Below are 15,569 nucleotides of genomic sequence, written 5' to 3'. Positions count from 1 at the left end.
GTGAGGCTACAGCATTTACGCCGTCTGCCACCGTTTGCCACTCACGTGCCTTTTTGGCATTAGTAATGCCCACACTGTGTCCTCCAAACAACACTTTTCTCCTCTTTTCCAGCTCGCCAACGATAACTTCTACTTCACATTGAGTGAAGTTACGTTTTTTTCCTTTCCTCTCTGTGTGTGCCATGATTTCGCAATCAATGAATATTCATTTGTGGGCGTTTCACGGACTATTTATGGGCAACTATGGGCGTGTCATGAAGCCGCAAAAGCTGCGCTGCATTTAGAATCGGTTGTGATTTATTAAGGGAAAGATGCGTAGGATGTGCGTGCGCACGGTTTTATAAATCCGAATATTTCTGTGCGTACGCACGTCCTATGTTTCATCCGTACGCCACTTCTGACGCAAATCCTACGCAAAGTTTTATAAATGAGGCCCCAGAACACCAAACAGCACTGTCAAAACCACACACAATGCGTTCAATGGATGATAATTCCCAGTTTCAATGTTTTCTTTAGCTGAAGTCAAGCCTCTCTGGGAAGAGTTGCACTCCAAGGATATAAGAATATAGTGGTTACATTGTTTATTAACACATCAAAATGTAAAGCATTTTTGAGTTTGCAATTTGTTGCACATATAAATATTTGTATTTGTGAACTTTCTTCAATACTGTGGTGCTGAAGAAAGACCAGCCTGTTTCTATAAGAAAATCAATGATTCCATCTGATATTTTTTCTTTTTTTTAGAATTTTTAGAATAAATGTGACTTCCCAGACATTTAAAGTCTTGTTGAATGTTAACCAGACAGTTTGATTCATTTTTCCGTCTAGAACATGGATTGATTTTTCATTAAGAACATTCATGTTTTTATTATATTTTCTTCCACAATTAAGATGCACATATTTTTATTCCATTTTAAAGGAGATTATATGTAGGAGTCTAAGGTTGAGAAATGATAACTTGTTGCCCCCTTTAAGCCTAGTTTCTTATTCATTCTAAGCTTTTTCAACAACTATTCTTATGAAATCCGTTTGTAATTATGTTAAGGAATGAGGTTTTCTTATAAATGGTTTAACTTAAAATATTTGCTTGACTTTCTTTTCTTTTTTTTTTTTTACATTTTACAAAGCATTTCAAGTCTCTAAGACAGGACCTCTAACCTTTATGTAACTACCGTGGGCTTTATTAATCTCTGATTAAAAGGCTGCCTGGATCTCATCTTCTAGAGGCAAACAAACATTTCACACTTTGTTTTTCACACACAGGTGATCAATGCTTTTATTGCAGCGGGGGGCTCCTGCGAACATCCACATGCAGCGATTCAGGTCACCCCTGCTTTCCATTACAGCAGGTGGTTAGCAGCTAATGGCACTGTTGACTGAACATTGGGTGTCCAGACAGAAATTGGGAACCATCTTCGAAAATAACATGAAAGTCAAAGTGAAGAGGGGGAAAAAAATGGGAGTCAAAATGAGTCTTGGCATTTTTGATCATTCTATACGCATTCTTTATCAGACCACAACAGCATGGCGTGCCACATTTAAGTGTTTTTCAATCTTTGACTTCCTCTTCCTGGGTCGAAATCAGTCACAATGAAAGGAATTTAAATAACTAAATTAAAAAAATAATTTTAAAAATGTAAAAACAAAAGGTAAAAGCTTGTTTCTGTGCAAGCAAGTACCATGAAACACACTATAACTTGACCTGCAACACATGCATTAAATGGTACTGTGTACCTACTCTCTTCTCATTAAAAGTAAGCCACAAATCCTTTGTAAATACATTTTCTCTTACATATGGCAAGTACCATGAAATGCACATAAACTTACTAATAAGTAGAAAGTACATTTTGGGCAGTTCTTCACAGTATTTCTAAGGTAGTCTCTGCTTATCTATTATCATGTTGGCAAATGCCATGAAACATTCAATAAGTTAAGGAGTAAATTCCAGGTACTTTACATGTACCAACCCCGTTCTTACGTGATAAGTAACACAAAGGCATTAACTCAACTGTAAATACTCAAGTAGGTATCACGCAAGCATGTAATTACCACTTAAATACCCTGTAAGTACAGTACTGTAAAAGAAATCGTTGCACACTTTGTTTTACCTGTATGGCCTTTAGCATTTTTCTAATTTTTAAAAAACATTGTGTATTTGTTATCACCAGTACTGCACAATCTTTGCTTATAACAAATTATTAGTACTTTTATCTTCTGGATTAGAGAGGAAAGTGAAATAGATGGGGCTTCATTCCTTTACCATAAAGTAGTATAGTTCCAAAAAAGACATTGTTGGGTGCAATAAAGATTTTTTTACCATCACCAAATCTCATGACCTTTATCCAACAATGTTTTCATTCATCTTTACTTTTTCAGTGGCTATACTTATCTGGGATGCCAGGCCCTCAGGCGCTTTGTTACTACTGAAGCAAATCGTCTTCACATGATGTGAGTCAGACTGAAGTTGGATAAAGCCATGTCTGGTTTGTGCATGTCTTCAGTTAAAGTCACAGAAACGTTTGGTTTTTAGAATTGAACAGAGTCTTCTAGTGTCTGTGCTTGTTGACAAGAATACATTTAAACTAAAAAAATAAAAAGATGTACAAAAAGAGAATCATACTTGTAATAAATGGCTATAATGCGGCTTTGCAATGCGAGAAAATGGTTGGTTGTGTTAGTAGCATCAAGCAGTGAGGTGGAGTTGAAAGCAGAGCATCTTCAAAAGATTCCTGAAGACAGAGATGGAGACCATTCTGTGGAAGCTGATAGGTTATTCTGTCTTTGAGAAAGGTCCAGGCTGAAGCGAGCACAGTGCAAGGATAACAATTAAAAGTAATCTTGTAAATTAGAGGAAAAATACAGACATTCTCGGCGCCTCTGTTATCAATGGTTTTGGACCTTTCCAAACAAAGGATGGGTCTGAGGGAACTGGACCTACAACAAACCAGGTAAATACCACAGTTTCTGTTTTATTTCAATATCATCTCATCTATCATGCAAGGGGAATTTCTGTCTTTGCATTTGACTCGTTTTGGATTTCAACATGAGCAGTGAACTGGACCACGTGAGGATCACCACGCTCAGTTGTTCAAAGGGCACTTTATGTGAGGGAAACCCTGTACAGCATCACACCTGTCTGAGGAGATCTCACTCCTGACCCTCAGGCCATGAGCTGCTATTCCAGCCTTAACAAAACCCAAACGTCTTTTCTTTATTGGGGAGGACTGGTATGTATTCATTTGCTTTTGCAGTATTAGCAGTGTTATTAGTGTAGAAAGAAAAAAAAAGAATTGCATGCAGGTATTAGCTTAGTAGATGTTTTGTATTAATATTCTTGTGCAGCTGTGTAATTGACAGTATATGACAGGGTGCTGCAACTTTTAACACTAAAAGGGTCAATAAGTCCAGTTCCTTACAGAGCCCCTCTTCACCCTTCAGAAAAATGTACTTATTTAATTTTTTGAGGCCTTAATTATACCTTTAAAATATAGATTTAAAATACTTACAATAATTGACTTACATCACTATTTTTTTCTATAATTAAGCATTTTATTATACCTTAGACTGATGTACATACAAGTTCCTTTCAAAATAAAATCTATACATCTAATGCAGCTGTATACAGTACACTAGGAACTTTGCCTCTCAACTGGACCCTGTTGTGCAGCAGAAGATAAGAAAAGGTGCTTTATGTTTATTTTTAATGATCAGCCGTTCTGACACCAAACGAAACCTTTTATCGTCATTTTGCTCAGTTATTTGACATGTTAAAATCTGTACATAAAAAAACAAAACTTAAATAATTAAAACAAATTAACCACAACTATAAAATGTATTATTTATTAGAATGTTTCACATTTTTCTTCAAAGCCAAAGAGCCACAATAGAGAGGTAAAGAAGCTGCCTGTTGCTGACCTCTGGTATAGGAGAACTGGAACAAGTGAGAATGACGACACCCATAGAAAATGAAATTGAGTGAACTCAGTTGCCTTTGCGCAATATGGACGCTGCCATGTTGGAGCCAGATGACAATGGTTCAAGTTGGTCTGGGTCAGCATTTCTATGGCAACTGTTCTAGCCAATCAGGGGTGAGGTTGTTTGAAGTCCAAACCTCTACCACTTGAAAAGTGGGCTTCACTGACCGATGCACAATTTGTCTCAAATATCAACTTAACTGGCCCCACTAATAGTGCAGTTGAGATTTCTTTCTTTACTGTAATTAATGGATTTCACTGCTAGTAACTTTGATTCCTTTCTTCTACATCCACACTTCCACAATAGGCATTTGCGAGTCGGTGGATGGGGCTTTTTAACCCTTGTGCTATCCTAGGCACTTTAACATTGGCCCACCAGACAGTGCTCTGAACCTTTTTCCTTTAATGATTCTTGATCTTCACTGGTGTCAATGGATTACATGAAATCTTTCCACCTTTGTCCACCTTTGTCATGGTAGGGAGAACACGTCAATGTAAGGGTGGGGTCATCTAAGATAGCACAAGGGTTAAAATGCTCTGGATGCTGCCAGCACAAGTCACCTTGTAAAGATTTCCTAAATAGACCCACAGTTTGACCATGCATCATGAAATGACCCCTTTATTCAATTTTGTTTAATATTTTTAGGCTGATCAGACTGTGAATTTGGAAATGGGAGGCATAAACTGCTCACATTAGCACTTACAGAGATTTTTTCTCTTTTTTTTGGAGCAAGTCTTTTTTCTTTACTTTTTTTTTAATCTAATTTTTATTTTTCTCAATTCCTCTGTACCAATATAAATGTTGTGGCATCGGTTTAGTTTGCTTTCCAACATGTATGTTCTCTTCTCTTAGATTGCAGTGTTAATACTGTTGCCCATCGTGTATTTGTAATAGCTTTTTTCTTCCCTAAAGGAGATTTATCCTTCAAGTTTGCCTCTGTCCTTTAAGCTATCGCTTTATGTAATTCCTTGCTGTGGTCCTCATCTGTGTTGCAGCTTCTGTCTTTACGCTGCTTTTTTTCCCCTGGCTTTTCCCACACCAAGTTGTCAATGCATGTAACCCGCATACTTCACGTGACAGAAAAGCAGTGAGCCCCATCGTTTCTCAGACAGCAGGCAAGGAGCATCTTCTTGTGGAATAACGACGGTCGGAAACAGAAACCGCCTCTCACACACTTTTTTCAGCGCAAACCCGATTCTCTGCATCTGCAACTGTGTGTGACAAGACCAAGTGTGTGTAAGATCTGGCCGCGTATGCCGAAGTGTGTGGATGTGGGAGAGGTGGAGTCAGACAAAACTGTACGCTTTCATTGGCTATAATAGTGCGGCGTCGTATGCTGTGTAGCTCAAAATCGCCCAATCAGAATTTCCTCAAAGGCTCGTTTTATGAATGAGAGCATGTATGCAAGGTACACACACTTGGAGTGAGAGTACTCCACGATGATGTAATGCAATCGCATGGAGCAAACCGAAGCGCCAGAAACACAGGCAGTCGCATCAGGCTGGATGTGTTCAAATATTCATCCCCTCTCACTACAAAGACTGCAACATATCTGCAAACGTATGGGTATATTAACATCTTATATTTAAATCTTCAGTAGTTAATCAGACGGAAAGTAAAAAAACAATAAAATGATTCTATAGTTTGTGACATAAATGATGCATTCCGACATGGTTTAAATGTGTTTCCTAAAGCCTGGAGTGCCTGCAGGTCGACCTTTGCTTGCATTTATCTAAACAGCACACGCCCTTTCTCTTAAGGCCAGATCCTTCAACCGTCTGTTCCCAAACCAGGAACTGAGAATGCCTCATTTGGCTGACTTTGTGTACTGGGGAGTCATTTTGCGTAACCGGTATGTAAAATCCTAACTGAAGAGCCGAGTGTTTGACTGCATGTGCAGTGAGGAGATCTGAGGGAAAGCCAAAAGAAAAAAATATTACCCTGACATTTGTGCAACCATTTTCATTCTTTATTTTTGGAAATGGGAACATTGTTGAACATTTAAAAGTACTATAGCATATTTTTAAATGTACCAAAACTTGGATGCACTGGATTGTTATCAGTGTATTGACAAAGTTGAGGGAGGGGGGGGGGGGCAAACCCACAAGCAATTAGGGCAAACAGCTGTCAGTCAACAAAATACACATTTAATTAGCTGCAAATTCTTTAAACTCTGAAATAACTCAATTATTATCTGATAAAGGCATATTTTCCTGGTTAATCTGGGTGCAGCTCAATGTTTCCTGTCAGCAGAGAAGAACACAAAGTACTCTAAATATCATCCTTGTGTAAAACACCTTTTTTCAAGGTTAAAAACAATGTTCTCTAAAACATACAGTCACTGAATTTCTTCTTGAGTACATCACTGCTACTTAAGAACTTAAGATGGGGTTCATTCATATCAGTGTCATCTCATGAGTAAACAGTGCCCCCCTTGGTCATGTAGTGGAACTGCAAATGGAGACAAATGCAAGCAATAAAACAGGTGTGGAATAATGGGATGTTATTTTCCTCCATAGACCTACATAGTTTTTATGATAAACAAGGTTGATCTAAAACAAGAATATTTTAATTTAATTCAATAACTATGTTTGTCACTGTGTCAGCTATGAAATATAAACGAATTCTCCGCATAAATAAATACCTGAACAATCGCACTCTCTGACTCTTCAAGGAATGCAGAAAAAAGGTAAATTATTACAAAGTATAAATATAAAATAAGCCAAAATGAAAAAAGGAAAATCACAGTTTAAAAATGATCACTTCAATGTGAAATTCTAGAAAAGTATGACTAAATGAGAGAATTTTGAATCCATAGAATTAAAAACTTCTATATGAGCTGATATGTTCAGGTGAAAAATCCACTGTGGGCTTTTGAAATAAAAAAGTAATCGTCCTTTTTTATTATCACATATGTAAAATACAATAGGTGATCTAGGTTCACTGAAAAGCACTCGTTCAGGTTAATGAATAAGAAGGGATTAAAAGTGAATTTAGCACATATCTGATTTGAAATTGAATGCAGCACTGAGGACTGAAAGTTTATCAGAGCCATGTGTTCAAAAGGATGACCTCATCCTGATTGCAGAGCCTTCTCTTTAAAAAGAAAAAAGCCCAGTTTATGGTTTAATGCTGCCACCTATGGATCAACATAGGAACTACTACTATGTTACATATCAGGTGATGTCATAGTTAAAGAAAGATTTAGTGAAGGGGCTGAAGGAGCGTCTAGGGAGGCACGGGTGTGAAAATGAGAAAAGGAGAGGGAAAGATGAGGAGGGAGAGGAGGTGATGTCATGTTCTCTGAGCGGTGAAGGCTGCCTTTGTCCAGAGCCTTCATAAAACATCACATAACGCGGTGGATTTCAGCAGACAAGACAGGTGTCTGATCATCAGATTTGGATTTTTTTCACAGCTTTATAAAAGTTTAGGGAAATGCTACAGATTAAATCTGAATAACCGAATAAAGCAGTACATTCAGGCCCTTTCCGTTACACATTCTTCTAAAGTGTTCCCCTTTGTGTTGACATCAATGCGAGGCGCTACACTTGAAACAAATCAACATTCCACCAAAGGCGTCTCATCTCCTGATCGTGGTCCATTTCTTCCGACAAAAACAAAGATGCTTTTCCTTCGACTGCGAACAGGTGGTAGCAGCGACCACACCAGTACTGTGTCGACTCATGGCGGAGATGAAATTCATTCAAGTCAGGAACGAGCAGCCAGCGTCATACAAATGGAACGTACCATTGCTGTGTGTGTGGTAAATGTATTTTGTGCAAGTATTTGCTATAGTTGTTGTTAAGGTATCATTACTGACCGCAAAAGCTGCACGCACAGTATGTGCAGGTGATAAGAAGGTGTCCACAGGACGCTCATGGCATCGTGCACAAGGAGTGCAGACTTCTCACTTATTTTGGTTGGACGGGCTCACCGAGCGTTCGTTCTTCGGCCTTGATTTGAGACTCAACCTAAAGGACTTGAGAATTGACATGGGACTTGAGGTTTGGGAACTTGTAAACAGTGTTCATGCGTTTATTAGTGTTTTCTAGCTCCAGGACATTGCTGGCTGTCAGGGCTGAAAATAACTTTTTTCACAAAGCTTTGGTTTGGGAATAAAGAAATAAATTTTTCCTTTTGGGCTGCAAATGGGGGGCCTTTCTGTGTGGAGTTTGCATGTTCTTCCCGTGCATGTGTGGGTTTTCTCCAGGGACTTCAGCCTCCTCCCACTGTCCAAAAACATACTTCATAGGTTAATCGGTCACTCTAAATTGTCCCTAGGTGTGAGTGTGAGAGTGCATGTCTGTGTGATATGTGTGGCCCTGCAACGGACTGGCCACCTGTCCAGGGTGTGTGGCCTGGATAGGCTCCAGCAGCCCTGTGACCCTGTGGCCCTGTGGACGAATGAGTGAATGAAAAATTGTCCATTAGGTGTCCACACATATTGCTTTAAAGTAATTGTCAACCATTTGTAGAGATAAAATATGAATTTCAACTCAATATTGTAAGACTTCAGACTTGAGATTTACAGCTACAGACTGGACTTAGACTTGCAAAAAGGGACTTGTGAGTGTCTCTGATTCAAGCCAAGAGACACTGAATGAAAAGTTAATTTTCTTTTAATATCAAACAAGCAGCTAGAAAAGCATGTTGCATTAAAAGAATTTAGAAAAAAATTCAGCAACATTTCTGTCAAAATCCTCCCTGTAATAGTTCATCCTAAACATGTTAGTGCTCTGCTAGAAAGCTGGTTTTTCTTATTTGTGAGATCTTTTTGCATTTTCCTGTCTTTTCATGCGACTGTGTCAAATTAAGCCATGTTGGCGGCACATCATACATTAAAATCCTAAAAACGTGCATATGACCAACACAGCTCATTACTAAATGTTACACTACATCAATCAATCACGTAGAACAACATGACAAAAAAAAACACCAAATATAACCAAACAGCAGAAGCTGCCTCTGTATTCTGCATTACAACATTTTTAAGTTTTAAGTTTCATAATCATTTCTGGTTATAGTTTCATGGAACATTTAAATTATATATTTATATAATATATATAGTTTTCTTAGGATAAACCCTTTTTTCTTCTTTTTATAAATCCCTTTAATGCTTGAATGTGGGGGGGGGGGAAATAAAACTTTATGGCTATATGCCCAAAACGACAGTCGCAGTTAGAAAATGTGCCATTCTCAAACATCTTAGAGCCCCTTTTGGCAACAAAAAAACTTGGATGAAACGTAAGAAACGAATGGAAAAAGCTGGAACCAGTTTCAGGTTGATGGCTCCAATGCCAGGTTTATCCACACAGATTCCTAATCTGACTTCCTCTCTGAAATGTTCAGCAGCCGTCTTCTGGAAATGACTGAGGGACGTAACATGTTGTCGTTGAATTATGTTTCAGTTCATACCTGAGATCTGAATTCTAGCTGAGTCAAAATGGAAAAAAGAAAACAATGAGATTATTAAAAACAAAACAGAAAAACAGCCCTTAGGTGGGAATCATTTTTTTGCAATTAACAGATCACATAACAAGCTATGGTTTAAAACAAAATGGACTACAAAAGAGAAACTGTAAACGGAAAACTGCACAGACATCCTGTTTGTTCCTCGTTTAAATAGACTTGTCATTGGAAGTTGATAAAACGCACGTTGTCAAGGCCGATGTAAACGTAGGTTCATGGACACATCAGACAAAAAGTCACAAAGAAATATGTTAAATATCGTTTTTATCCAACTTGTGTATTCAAAAGTATACGCAATTTGTTCTCCGGGTTTTTTTTTTTTTTTATCTCCTCTCTTATGATCACTCATCTAATCCCTCTTTAGAAAACCCAACCAATGTAGAACTTTATACGTCTGGTCCTCATGCAAACACATGCAAAAAGACAATCTGAGAGCAGACGGTGATCTTCAGTCCTTTCTGTCTGGAAACGACCTTTTAGATTATATTATTCAGCCGTTTATGTGGCGTCTTTGAGAAATAACTGATTTTTTTATTTACTTCACAAATACGATCTTCTTTATAGAGATTAATATCATCCAGCCTGATGTCTGTAAATCTAAAAGCTTTATTTAAAACATTTGGGACACCGTTGGAGAAAAAGCCTGTTTTAAGTGCAACAGCGCCCTCTTGTGTTGAATATGGACATCTACAGTGATGTGCAATTCTGCAGTTTTATTTTTCTGTGACTCCGTTAAAACTGTGCTTTTTTGTTGCTGTCTGGACTCAGGACAACAGGTGTGTGACAGTACAAAGCGCCAGAACATAAAACATCCTCTTACCAGTCATCTTGTAGCCGCTGGCAGCTAGCTGTCCCGCCATGTATTCTCCGTCTGAATTGTTGTGACTGCAGCCCCAAGTTTTCATCCAGATTTTCTGCATGCCAGGAATTACACTGAAACAGAGGCAAACAGGGATCTTCATCTAATCTTTGCTCTCCTTAAACACTAATGTCCTCTCGAATTCAGTTTTCTCTTTACTGCATCGTTGCAGAGCGGTCGATAGGAAAAGGGCTTGAGAATCTAAAAGATTTCTTTCTGGCTTTTAACAAAAACTTAAACCCAACAAACACTGAAAGCTGATGAGAAGCTGCACCGCTGCAGTGTCCTTTCCAGAGGCTTAGTGATGGGAAAGTCATACAGACAAACTGCATTCAATTTGATAAATCACTCACTTTTGTAGAACTGATTTTCGTAGATGTTCTGAAATTACTGAAAGGCCTACTGGTGATCAATTAAATCTGTAAAATGAGTCCATTAATACTAGGAAAATAAAATAATAAGATATGTGTTATTAAAAAAATTACAGCTGGAAAACAATTCATAAATCCATACATGAACGACAAGAATGCCCAAGTCAATATTTTTAGAAGCACGTTTTCTAGAAATACCGACTTTAGTCTCACAAGAAGACAAATAGTTTTTCATTGGAGATCACTGAATGTTCAAGGGAATGCCTAATTTAAAAGTTGATTCCAGACGACAGCATTAGCACCATTTCCGCCTGAGTTTGAGCATGACTAAATGATATGAGTGTGATGCCTGTCGCTATAGAGGATCTTTGTGGTGTGGGAGGCACGTCCACATCAGCTAAGATACCTGGGGGGTATTCCAGGAAGCATGTTTGAACTACCCTGACTTTAACCCTGAACTCTGGCTGAAATCCGCCTGAACTTGCTTACTCTGGGTGTGTCAGTTCCAAAAGACCAGATATGAGTTGGCGTAATTACGCTCGACTTGGTAACCCTGGGTTAATGCGGGTGCACGTCAAGTACATAAAAACCTTCTCAATGGAACGCCAATTTCTGGAGTCACCATGGAAACGCGTGGTGAAAAAAAGAGAGCGCTATATTTCAGTGAGACTGAGTCTGAGATTAATGACGGCTATGAAGATTATACGTCCATCAAAAAAGTAAAACGGCTGCATCCGAAGAAGAAAGAGTTTTGCTTGTAGTAGAAGAACAGACAAAGTAAACGCACGAGTTTCTGATCTTATTTCCATTTTCCTTGTGAAGCATATATTTAAAACGTATCCAATTTTGCCAACTTAAATGAATTACTTGGTACTATTGGTAACAAGTAATTGAGTTAAATTTATTCAACCTACTTTCTTAGGTCTATAAAACTTAATTAGTGTTTATTCAACTCAAATTTACAGATTTATTTAACTAAATGTCATATTACTCCAATTCAATTATTATTGTTTCCACCTTAAGGAATAATAATTCTTGAACTCTCAAATGTCTAAGTTTGAGCCGGCAGATATGCTCATTTTTATAACAATAAAAAGAACAGAACGATACACATTTGGAGAGTAAATCCATTTAAGAATTCATCGACATTGTCATTACATCATTTGGCTGTAGGGGTGCTATATAAACTCATCATCCTCTCCCTCCCTCTTACTCATGGTGCAGAGACTTGAGCAAAGTGGGACAAAGTAACTCGGCAAAACACAGTAAAACAGCTAAACAACTAAACACATTTGGTCAAAAACCCACACTTAAACCCAAATCCGTCCAGAGAGGCAAAGGGAATGGTATCCCACAATCCCTTGCGGTGCCGATCTAACAGCAGCACCAAAGTTACACCTACTTAATTGAATTAATTTGAATGAAAGTAAAATAACTGTCTGAAAACAAATTGTTATTTTTAAACTGACTTAACAAAAAAATGATTTTTAATTATCTTAACTGAAGCAAATAATTAAGTTAGATCAACATAGTTTATTTTTCCAACATCCATATGTGGTCTTATCACCCTCTCACAGTGGAAAAAGTATTATCTGAGCTTCTTCATCAAATCAAATCAAATCAAATCAACCTTTATTTATATAGCACTTTTTCAACAACATATGTCACTCAAAGTGCTGTGCATAAAAAACAATAAAATTTGAAAACAAGATGACAAGACAAACCGTGCGACAACCCCCACCCCGCAAAAACACACACACACACACACCCACACACATCAAAAAATAAATAAATAAATAAAAAAGTGATAAAATGATAGAATGTAGAGACCAAGCTTTGTCCTGAAGTGGGGAAACGATATTTTGGGGACATGTCCACATCAGCGACCCCCCAACCCAAGTTCACGGAGAACACTACCACAGAACCCCCCAGATCCGATCAAAAGAGTCAGACCCAGGAGATCCCACTGCAGCAGTTCACTGAGAAGGGTCAGTCACCGATGTGGAGGATCCCTCAGAGGGAAACACTGGAGTGTAATAAAATGTAAAAGGAATAAAATTTAAGTATATATAAAACATGGACAAAAAACAAATAATTACATAAACCTTAATAGGCATATGAAATAGTAAGAGCAACTTAAAAATTAATAGAATACATAAATAAATGTATTTACATACACATATAAAACTAGTTAAAAGAAAAAAATAAATAAAAAATAAATAAATAAATCCTAAAATTTAACTAAAAGCTAAATTAAAAAGGTAGGTCTTAAGCCTTCCTTTAAAAACATGAACTGTCTCTGCAGCCCTGAGGCTCTCTGGGAGGCTGTTCCACAGGCGAGGTCCGTAAAAACTGAATGAGGCCTCGCCGTACGTTTTTGTTCTAACTTTTGGGATAACCAAAAGGCCTGTATCAGAGGACCTCAGGGTCCGCGAGGGCTCATACTTTAAAATCATGTCAGATAAATATGAAGGCCCGAGACCATAAAAACATTTGTAAACCAATAAAAGAACTTTAAAATCAATTCTGAATTGCACAGGGAGCCAATGCAGCGATCTTAAAACCGGTGCAATGTGTCCCCGCCCCCCGGTCCTCGTCAGAACGCGTGCTGCTGAATTTGGCAGCAGTTGAAGATTTGCTATTCTTGTTCTGGGAAGACCAGAGAGCAGAGCATTACAATAATCTAATCTGCTGGTAATAAAAGCATGCATTAGCACCTCTGTGCTGGCAAGAGAGAGAAATGGGCGGACTCTGGCTATATTTTTTAGATGATAAAATCCTGTTTTTGTGATATTTTTAATTTGTGGGATAAAATTCATCGCAGAGGCAAAAATGACACCCAGGTTTCTCACACACTGAGAAGTTTTGTAATTCTTTAGTTTAGATAAAACTATCTCTCTCTTGTCCTTAGAACCGATCACTAAAACCTCTGTTTTGTCCTGGTTTAGCTGTAGGAAGTTCTCTGCCATCCATGACTCAATGTCTAAAATGCATTTTAAGAGTGTGTTGACCGACTCTTCATCATCATCCACTAAATCATCTTCAAATGGACACGCCAAGCTTCTTCACCTCTCTGAAAACCAACTAACCTTCAACTAAACCTGCTCCAGACCAGGTTATGTTCAGAGCATGAGTTGCCATGGCAACTTGACATACCCTGAAACATACCTCCATTTCAGACATGGCCGTTCACGAACACTAAAGTCTAGAGACAAACACCACAGGGCCCATGTTTAACATAAACGTACGCACTATTTTTAATGAATACTTGAAGTCCTTCAGTCTACATGTACAATCTTTAGAAACTGTCAGTTTCAAACTCAGATCAGATGAAGTCAGATGAAGCATATTCTGGCGTACCTGTCAGCTTGGAGCTCTTCGTCGTTTAGAAGCTCTTTCTTCTTCTTGGGCCTTGGTATGATGTTCTTTCTCGCAGACTGTCTTTCATGGGGGGTGGGGTCCGTGGAAGACACCATGTCCTCAATATCTTCAATCACGGGGTCGCAGGCGGAAGGCATGATGATCTGAAAGATCACAGTTCGACTCTATAAAGAACGACTCAGAATCCACAGAGATAACTTAGCTCTGTTAAAAGCAATCATTCAAAGAATTTTATCTGAAATTAGCACGTGCATTTATGATTAAGAGTAATTATATTTGAATGATTTACATCTACATGTACAAGTATGAATATACATTTTCTAATCAGTTCATGAACAACCATCCTAAGTTAGATATGCCTATGTGAAGATATATACACATACATTTCTGTGGTCTATCTTCTTAATTCTATTTTTGTTTTGGTTGCTTAAAGTAACCGATTCCAAATATAAAACATATAACAAATATTTAGAATACACAAGAAACACAAAACAATTCTTTAGTCATCCCGTCAACGTAGTCTAAATTAACTTACTATAAGCCAAACTGAAAAAGACAACAGGTAAACACGATTTGGCTCTAAAAAAAAAATTAAAAAAAACTATTCCAACCTTCTTATGTGATATTTGTGCAAGTCAGTAACGGCACTACCCTTGCTTGAGTAACTTAGAATGCAATTCCTGTGTCAAAACACGGATAACTGTAGTACAATTTTATAGGACAACCGTTAGCATTAGCCAGCTTGCCCACGTGCCTTACCAGTTGTAAAACACAAGAGTTGTATCTACTATTTGTGTAAATTACCTGAATCGTAATGTGGTTATATTGTCCAATGAATCCAATCTTCGGGTCAAATATGCGCCCAATTGATAAACTGCTGTTGTTTACACCACAGGACAGTTGTCACAACTTCTCCTGCGCCATTCTCGGAAATAGACGGAAAGACGGGAGGGACAAAAATTTAGCGTTCAAATGCTGAGCGCGATTTAATGACTTCAAATTAATACTGCTACAAGAAATAAACAAAACAATTTGTAGTTTATATTTCCTTTATTCATTTTTTTTAATAACAAATACCCATAGTACAAAAACAAATCTTTTCAATCGCACACATACAAAACTTAAATTTCTCATTTAACTGATATCAAAATTGTAACTAATCGACAATTACTTGAAATTTCAGCTTTTTCATTCATGCATCGTGACTGTAAAGTTTCTGAATTTGGTTGAACAAGGCAGCAATATTGAAATGTTACTGAAAAGTTGATTTCCTATGGAATAGTAGAGTTTAACACGAGTTTTTGTTTTCCTTTTTTTTTCTTGGTGTCCATCAATGCCACTTCAGTTTGAATTACACTTTATTAGATTTAGTCTAATACTAAGTTTATGCAAGTTCTAAAGACCCAAATATAAACTTTTTATTCTATAGCCACCTAAATGTTCAGCAGCACAGCAGACCAGCTGTCACCGACACCAAAATCCATCACAAGGCCACACAGAGACCAACTACCGCA

At 37.8% G+C, this 15,569-nt stretch overlaps 1 protein-coding gene across 2 annotated transcripts in view; it reads right to left on the bottom strand.

The window, feature by feature from the left end:
• Nucleotides 1-15,016, bottom strand: part of cdkal1 (CDK5 regulatory subunit associated protein 1-like 1) — a 252,726-nt gene extending 237,710 nt beyond the window's left edge. Inside the window, exons 1-3 of one of the 2 annotated variants that reach the window (XM_023963817.2) lie at nucleotides 14,860-15,016; nucleotides 14,035-14,198; nucleotides 10,265-10,377 (exon numbers count right to left, since the gene is read on the bottom strand). In XM_023963817.2, the coding sequence (XP_023819585.1) occupies nucleotides 10,265-10,377; nucleotides 14,035-14,192 (271 nt within the window). In that variant the 5' untranslated portion in view covers nucleotides 14,193-14,198; nucleotides 14,860-15,016. Of the gene's footprint in view, nucleotides 1-10,264; nucleotides 10,378-14,034; nucleotides 14,199-14,666; nucleotides 14,799-14,859 lie in introns of those variants that run through there. The other variant, XM_023963818.2, reaches the window with a different exon arrangement.
• Nucleotides 15,017-15,569: the final 553 nt, after the last annotated feature.

This window comes from Oryzias latipes, chromosome 16 (assembly GCF_053564925.1).
Source record: "Oryzias latipes strain Hd-rR chromosome 16, Olatipes_Hd-rR_3.1".
Taxonomy (NCBI): Eukaryota; Metazoa; Chordata; class Actinopteri; order Beloniformes; family Adrianichthyidae; genus Oryzias; species Oryzias latipes.
Note: the sequence above shows the minus strand (reverse complement) of the source record. Positions and strands in the feature narration are given on the sequence as shown.